The sequence below is a fragment of the Lactuca serriola genome, chromosome 5 (genome assembly GCF_051521515.1).
Source record: "Lactuca serriola cultivar US96UC23 chromosome 5, Lser_US96UC23_V15, whole genome shotgun sequence".
NCBI classification, from domain to species: Eukaryota; Viridiplantae; Streptophyta; class Magnoliopsida; order Asterales; family Asteraceae; genus Lactuca; species Lactuca serriola.
The window spans coordinates 362,965,848-362,974,734 of NC_136412.1; the positions used below are offsets into that span (position 1 = coordinate 362,965,848).

Below are 8,887 nucleotides of genomic sequence, written 5' to 3' on the forward strand. Positions count from 1 at the left end.
CTTTTGGTCATCTGTGAGGGGTTTAAGACCTGGAAGGGCAAAATGGTCTTTTGCCCAAATAAGGATTTTCCTTGGTATTTTGGACTTGCTAAGTTGGCATAATTACTTTAATTGTTAATTGGGTTTGTTTTGGATATGTTTAGTGTGAGGAGCTTTTGTAGCATTAGTTCGAGTGTGAGTTTTTATCTGGCTATCGATTAAGGTGAGTCTTCTTACTATACTTGTGGGTCGAATGGACCAATACCGACCCACTGGATTGTGCTATGTATAATGATAATTGTATTTGTAACTCTTGCATGTATGATTGGATTGAAATACACCCTAGGGTTGGTCCCATTATTGTATGTCTGGGTTGAGATAAACCCCAGGGTTGGGCCCATTATGATGTGTTGGGTTGAAATATACCCAGGGATGGGCTCGTTATTGTATGTTGGGTTGGAATATACCCTAGGACTGAGCCCACTTATTTGTATGGTATGTAGTATTTTGGAGAAACTCGTTAAACTTTGTGTTTATGGTTTTGTGGTTTAACATTTTCAGATACTTCCAGTTCGAAAGGGAATGGTCTAACATGATTGCATTGCATCCACTGGAGATTCACATTTATGAATTGCTGATACTATGATGTTATTTTTAAAACATTGTTGACAATGATGATCTTTTATGAAAAATACATTGGATGTTTTATTATTTTAAAATAAGAAATTCTCTATGAGTTTTGGAACGTTCCAAGTCATTAACAAGTTTGTTTCCTCATAAAGCACAAAAATAACTTAAGGGATTGAATAAACAAATGTACAATACATTGTAGGGCTAATGTGTCATTTTCACTGATATATATAAAATGATTATTTTATAATTTCTAGCTTTTTTCTTTCTGTTTGTTTTGTTTTTACTTTAATATTTTTGAAATGGTCCCGCCCCATCTCACATCTTTTCCCTATACATATCCTTAAACATATTTCTTGATAAATCGAGAACACAATAGCAAATATGAAATGCATAATATTAAAGACACTTAACAGCATGGGCAAAGCTTTATTAGGACGAGGGGGTTGTGCCCCCCCCCCCCCTTTCTGATTTTTTGGTTACAAATAGCCCCCTATACTTTCATTTTATACATATTAAACAAAAAAATATAAAAATTTTGGCGGTGGTCCCCCTGTTCATCGATTTTTATATATATTATATCCCCCCCCCCTCATTCAGGTTTTGAAGCTCCGCCCCCGCTTAACAACTTATATATGACATAAATGAAAACAAACCGATCTTAAAGTAAATAAACATGAAATGCATAATTTATTGAGAAAAAAATATTCATATAAATTGAATATAATGGAGAAATCAATTGTTTCTCCACACTTGCACCATAAGTTTTGTCTTTATATTGGAGATGTGTGGATTTAAGGACGAAGACAAAGAGATTTGGGAGAAATCATGGTTCTCATGATGTCTGCTATAATGCGTTTTTCTTATTATAGATCTTCACCTCAACATCAAAATGGCCACCTTAGCAAAATAAATGCCAACTCATCAGCAAACCTCCTCATATCTATTGGCATTAAGTCTACTTAAGACATCCACAATCCATTCATTGAACTCTATAAAGTTTAATGGATTATCGCATGATCAATTAAACATCTATACAACAATACCTACAATCCATTAAACATTTATTCAATCATAATCACCACTTAATTCCTTCTATTGAATCATTGAATGATTATTCAACTCATCCATTCAACTGTATTTCATGTCATTATCCACATTTCATTCAACTCTTATTACATTATAGTCATCGCCATATTTAACTCTTATACTACTTGCATTACGGATGCTCTTACGAAAAAATACATTGACAATATGTGTACAAAACAAGATTAATTATATTTTTTATATGTGCATCAAAGAATTAGCTTTCTAAATAAATTAAATATGTTTATTTAATGTCTTTTATTTTGATTAGTTTTGCCATCCAGAAAGTGCTAACGGCGTAACTTGTTGTTCGTTTGCCTTCCATCGATATGTAGAACTATATTGGTCGAATTAATGAAATCAATTCATTATGATTTTTTTAATTATATTGATAACATTTTATAACATATGTTATTTAACTTAAATTATGTATTTTTTATTATTTAACAAGGTTAACCACTAAAATACTAAAACTGATGGTGCTATGTTATGAAATGATTAGATTTAGATCATTTATCATACAAAGAACCACTTGTTTCGTTGAATGGACTTTCCTACCAAACTCATTCGAGAAATTAAATATCCTTCTATTTTTTTTCCTAAATATCATCATATCCAATTAAATGGTAACATATGTAACATTTAATATTCATTTAATGAAATTTAATGATATTTTAGGATACTAATATGACATATGTCATCATTTAAATGGACAGAAAAAAAAAAGATATTTAATTTCTTAACTCATAAATAATTATATACGTGATAAGAAAGTTTAACATTCGAATATCATACATCCAAAACTAGGACGAGGGCAATATGTGCCGTTTAGATGAGGTGTTTTATGTTTTTATTTTAAATTCTTTAAACATATGAAATATTTTTCTTTCTTTATTTATAGAATAGGTTGCTCACGTTTCGTGTTATAGAAAAAGTAATATAATAAAGTCCATCATACGATATTAACTTATTTACGATCTTTAATGATTTTGTTTTTGATAATATTAAAGTTATAATAATGGGTAGTTTTCTGAACATGTAACACGAGTTGGGCACACCTATCAGGGTGAGTGGGTCCACCTATGTATTTGGATTCTTCTATTTCATTAGTTTTTAGATTGAGTCACGTTAAATTAACACCCTTTAGATACTTATGAACATTTTTAGTAAAAATCAATTTATAATAAACTATTTATAATTTTTCATAAAGCAATGTAAATTCAACAAATAAAAAAATCTTAAAATCAAATAGAATGTGTAAATGGTAAAATATAATGTCTTTTTAACCAACAATTTTAGATTAAAGACTTTTAGATTTTAAATTTGTTCCCTTTTAATTTCTAAATGAGAAAAGGCTTCCTAATAGGAGATAAATAAAACTCACCCACTGGTCTATATGGTTTGTCTAAATTTGTATGATATGCTATTAATGAGTCTACGCAATTGGCCTATATGGTTTATAAAATTTAAAATAAAAAGGCACACAACTTTTTTGGAAAAACCTAATTTTTTGTATTTTAACTTCATTTTAAAAAAGGTCCAACTTAAAATTTTATTAAACCATTTTCAAAACGAATAAAATAAATTTTCATTTTAACAGTTAAAGTTGTGTTTTCATAATATTTATATGTAAATGTTGGAATAAGTAGTGTTTTCATAATATTTATATGTAAGTGTTAGATACTTAGATCTACAACAAAATCATCTTAGATCTAGGATAGATACATACGAAAAATAAGAAGAAAATCGTATTATTATTATTATTATTGGTATTTCCAAAGGTTATGTGTATAAAAGGAATTTTTTTGTCTTGTGCAAATGTTAAGTCTAAGAAAAAATCATCTTAGATCTAAGACAGTTAAACACATTAAAAAAAATTGAAGTTTTTGGGTATTTTAGTCGATCTTTCCTAAGAAAGATATTTTCATGAAGGTATGGGTAAATACCAAAAAATTAAAATTTTCTTGTTATTTTCAAATTTCACATGTATTTTTTTCTAAGATTTTTTTTCTGTAGACTTAAAATTTGTGTAACGAATATAAGAAAAATTGTTTTGTTCGTGGCATTTTTTGGTAAATAAAAGATAACAAATAAGGTGGAAGAATTCTTTTTAGGGTTTAATTGTTGGATTTATTTATTTAAATTTTTGGCTAATATGAAACAAGGTTATGAGTTTGTGTAAAATTTGTGTTTTTGTTTATAATTAAGGAATTATCAAGTGTGAATCCCGTGGCTGACTTTGAAGAGACGTGTTCCTGCTGCTCCTGAAGATTAATTAACAAATCAAAACAATGACATATGGATCATGAATGCCTGGACGTCCGGTTCTGGTTGTCGATCCCAATTCGCCCGTTTCTCTCTTACTTTCACTCCTTCCAAATTAATTTGATTTGATACGATACATCCCATACCCGTCCTTGGTCATAAATTAACCAGGGCTTCTGATCTACGGTGTTAAAGGAAATGGTGCATGATGATAAAACGGCAGCCGGAAAGACATTTAACCACATTATTTCGGAGAAGGCATGCGAAACCTATTTTCTTTTCCCCGGAGAAACATCAATGGGAGATGGGTTTCGTACATTTTTTTATTTCTTAGCACTTGCTTATTGTTTCATTGGACTATCGGCAATAACTGAAAGGTTTTTCCGGTCCATGGAACATGTTGTGCAACAAACTCGAACGGTGGTGGAGATAGATCCTCGGAACAATACACAACGTGTGAGACATGAAAAAGTGTGGAATTATACGATTGCAGACATTACTCTGTTGGCTTTTGGTACTAGCTTCCCACAGATCTCTTTGGCTACCATCGATGCAATACGAAATATTGGCAAACTGTATGCTGGAGGTGCGTGATCGATCACTCCACAAGCAGTTTGTTTCTTGAGTTAACACACAGCAATTGCAAACGATTTTATTGTGTGTGGTTAAAATTGATAGGGTTAGGGCCTGGAACGCTTGTTGGGTCTGCTGCATTCGACCTGTTTCCTATCCACGCGGTGTGTGTGGTGGTTCCAAAAGCTGGAGAAGTGAAAAAGATATCGGATTTGGGAGTTTGGATTGTAGAACTGTTTTGGTCGTTCTGGGCATATATTTGGCTCTACATAATTCTGGAGGTGGTATTTTACTATTTGTTTGTAGGGAAAGGAAAAGGGTTTTTTGTAATAATTTGAATTTGGGAACTTGGTTGTCGCAGGTATGGAGTCCAAATGTTATCACTGTGTGGGAGGCGTTGTTGACTGTGCTGCAATTTGGGATGTTGCTTGTACACGCGTATGCCCAAGACAAACGGTGGCCCTTGGTGTCTCTTCCTCTGTATGATCCCATCCCATCCCATGCCTCCCTCCCTCTCTCTAGGAAGTAGAAGTAGGAAGTTGCTACTTGCTAATCAATAGTATTTTGTAAAAGCTTAGCCATTTCTATATATGTTACAGGGACCGGAGTGAAAGACCAGAGGAATGGGTTCCAGCAGAAAAAGGTATTGCAGATATATTTTCCATCCACCAAGGAAATGCGTCAGGTATTGCTTGTATTTCACAAATCAAGAATATAATAATAATTATGCATTTATGTGAAGTTGTTGTAAGTAAGTACTGTGCTGGTGCTGCAGACTCTACTTATCAACATCTGCCTTTAAGTGATCCATCTGATAAGCATTTTGATATCTATCCGGAATCTGATGTTGCTTCAATTTGGAAGCACCAATTTGTCGATGCTCTCATGGTATGGCAAATTGGTACCACATATGTTGTTATGGTCTTTGAGTATTTACTTAATAAGGTGTGGTGTAAACTGTAAAGCTGTTTGTTCATTATCCTGGTTTTTTTTTTCAACACCCAACAGTTGGATAGCACGAAACTGAGAGATACAAATAACAGGGGGAGGGTGGGTGTGGGTTGGGCAAAGGTTTTCTGGAATGTTATTGTTGCTCCATGGAAACTGGTGTTTGCATTTGTGCCTCCATATCAGATAGCTCATGGTTGGATTGCTTTTATCTGTTCTCTGATTTTCATCAGTGGAATAGCTTATATCGTTACAAGGCTCACGGACCTCATCAGCTGTGTTACAGGTGTCAACAACTGATTTTAAATTTAAAACTTACAAGCAATTCTTTGAATTCGAGTTGATCCTTTGCAGGAATCAACAGTTATGTGATAGCATTCACTGCATTAGCAGGTGGAACCTCGTGGCCAGATCTAGTGGCAAGTAAAATCGCTGCTGAAAGGCAAACAACTGCAGATTCTGCCATTGCAAACATTACCTGCAGGTTAAATTAATATTTAATATTTAAAAATAATAATAATAATAATAATACTGCTTTTGGTTTTTGGTGTTGAAATCTTGAATAGTATATATTTTGGTAAGAAACTGAAACTGAAACCGAAGATGATATGGTTTTGGTTTTCCTGTATGTAGCAATTCAGTGAACATCTATGTGGGGATTGGAGTTCCATGGCTGATTGACACAGTTTACAACTTCATAGCATATGGAGAGCCTCTGCGAATTGAGAATGCAGAGGGGCTGAGTTTCTCATTGCTGGTTTTCTTCTCAACTTCTGTTGGCTGTATCTCAATTTTGGTAGTCAGACGGATTGTGTTTGGTGGTGAGCTTGGAGGACCACGGGTTTGGGCTTGGGTCACATGTGCGTATTTCATGTTGCTTTGGCTCATATTCGTAGTCTTATCCTCCCTAAAAGTTTCTGGAATCATTTGATTTTCACCAGTTACATTCCTTTTCCATTTCTATTTGTATTTATTAGTTTTGCCCATTGCTTTGTATTTTTAATTTTATGTATGTATTTTTAATTCCCCACAGGCCACAGTTGTCTGGATTGGATTTATTATATATTGCACCTGGGCTGGTATGGAAGTAAAAGAAATACCATGTTCTTGAATTGATGTCGACCATATAATATGAATGTTTTACACAGAATATATTATATATATGCATTAACATGGAATTCATAAAGCATCTTAAATGACAAGACACTAAGAGTCTAATGTAACAAAAACATTGTTTGACTGAATAGTCTCTCAAGTTAAATATGGGATGCGGTTGACCAAAAGAAGAGATACATGTTGGTATCAAATCTGTGTGTGTGTGTCTGGTCTTGAAACATATCTCAATTCCTCATAACCTGATCATGCCACTGCTGCACCTGTTGTAGAAGCTGTGACTGGAGCAGCATTATTTTGTTTGGCAGAACTGTACTTCTTGGTGATGAATCTGTGCGATTTTTATTTATTTATAGACAAATAAACATCATCTTAAAAGTTATAAAAAAAAAACACAAAAACAAATTTGGTTGATTTGATTGACATTGACTTGCACTTGCCTGAAGAAATCCCTCCACAGGAGCTCATACATCAACCAGTTGGTCCCGGTATCACCACCATCTTTGCGGGCAGAAATGGTCCTACAAATTTAGCTCATGAAATAAAATAAAAAAAGACTTGACGATTCTCTTCTCTTAAGTAAATCAACAAATACATATTACATACCTAGAAGCAGATTTCTTTAGCTCATCAAACATGGAACGAGGGGATAGGCATCCCATTGCAAGCCATGGGGAGATTTTGCAAGAGAAATTTGCACCATATATACTGCTGCTGCTGCTATCATTGCTTCCTTCTTTATGAGGTTGTGCTTGGCACTCTGCAGCAAACTTTTTAAGCCTCTCAAGTGCTTCAGTCTCACCTCCAACAAGCGAAGCATGTGCAGTTGCTTTCGCCTAACACCACACTCTCAAATCTCAATACCTAATCAACATAAATTCATCCACACGACCATAATAAACTCATACCTGATTCATGGTAGCAGTAGGATTAAGACCCAAATCAACCAATGAAGGAATGTCACCAGGCTCCACGTCACCACCAGCCGGCAACCCTCTCAACTGATCAAGTGCATCAATCGTCTTCCTGATTTTTAACCCCTGCACTTTCTCCCTAAACCCACCGTAATTGGTGGGCATTTCTTCCAACTTGAAGGGTAAATCATCAATATGGTACAATGTACTTCCCCAGAAGTACTTTACATCCACTCCTTCGTCTTTCAATGCTGTCTCGATCTTTTCTTCACCCTTCACCTCATCATGAGACACTTCCCTATGTGCATACACTGCCTCTGCGCCTACTTCCTTTACTAACTCAGCTAAAACCTTTTCAGGTTTTCCAATTCGAACTATAAGCTCCGACCCTCTGGCTTGAAGATTCTTTCTCAAATTGGAAACCGATTCAATCAAGAAAGATGCACGGTATGGCCCGGTTTTATCGAACCCAGATGAAGATTTCCCGTAGTCTCTAGGGTCGAAACAATAAACTGGTAACACTGACATTGACTCATTGTTAGCAGAGGACAAAGATTCATTATCGTGAACGCGAAGATCGTTACGGAACCACACCACGGAGGCGCGACGTCCGCCGGCGGCATTGGAGGGGTCAGATGGGCGGCGAGGGTTTAGAGATAATGGATTTTGAAGAGGGTTTGCAGAGACAGTGGACTTGAAGAATGGTTTGGTGGGGTTGAGGGTGTTGGAAGAGAGAGAAAGATTGCAAAGGGAAGAGATTTGATTATGGATTTTCACAAATTTAGGGATTTGGGAAGGGAACGGTGAGATTTTTGGTGGGGAGATGAAGTGGATGGGAAGAGAAAGTGAAATGGAGGTAAAGGGAGCAATGGAGAGGTGCGATTGGTCTTCAGTTGGGGTTTCAGAATCAGGGTTTTCGAATTCATGAGGTTTAGCTTCCATTTTTGGTGGGTGTGTTTGAAGAATGAAGAAGATAAGCTGTTGTGTGTAACAGTAGGGTGTAATATGGTTTTTGTGGTTTGGTGCGAGGGAGGGTGTTCAGTGGCGACTGGCGAGGATAACGATGATACAAATAGGGAATTGTTCATTTTTTTTTCTTCAAATAAAATACTAATTAAATGGATTGTTTTTGAATTTTTTTTTTACGATTTTTACTTCTCATCACTAATCGTTCAATTTAAAATGATTTAATCATTTAATTCATATAAAACAATATTTTTTTTTCTTTAATAACCGTAAATGTTCAGTTATAATCATATTCAATCGGACTCTTAAACATAGAATATAAAATTTATATCTATTTATATTATGAATCTATTATCTATTATTATTATCAAAAGTAGGAATTTTTACATGCATAACATGTATTTAAAACCCCT

At 34.6% G+C, this 8,887-nt stretch overlaps 2 protein-coding genes across 2 annotated transcripts; one reads left to right on the plus strand and one right to left on the minus strand.

Moving 5' to 3' along the window:
• Positions 1-3,921: 3,921 nt before the first annotated feature.
• Positions 3,922-6,928, plus strand: MHX (magnesium/proton exchanger). Its single transcript, XM_079004135.1, has 8 exons — positions 3,922-4,546; positions 4,639-4,814; positions 4,895-5,013; positions 5,133-5,218; positions 5,309-5,421; positions 5,542-5,767; positions 5,836-5,965; positions 6,115-6,928. Exons 1-8 carry the CDS (start codon positions 4,159-4,161, stop codon positions 6,410-6,412), a joined length of 1,536 nt encoding a protein of 511 aa, XP_078860261.1. The 5' UTR covers positions 3,922-4,158; the 3' UTR covers positions 6,413-6,928.
• Positions 6,570-8,562, minus strand: PHR2 (photolyase/blue-light receptor 2). The gene is made up of 4 exons (XM_079004136.1): positions 7,503-8,562; positions 7,201-7,430; positions 7,035-7,115; positions 6,570-6,925 (listed from the first exon to the last, which is right to left on the minus strand). The coding sequence occupies exons 1-4, from the start codon at positions 8,448-8,450 to the stop codon at positions 6,841-6,843; spliced, it is 1,344 nt and encodes a 447-aa protein (XP_078860262.1). The 5' UTR covers positions 8,451-8,562; the 3' UTR covers positions 6,570-6,840.
• Between the last annotated feature and the right edge of the window lie 325 nt (positions 8,563-8,887).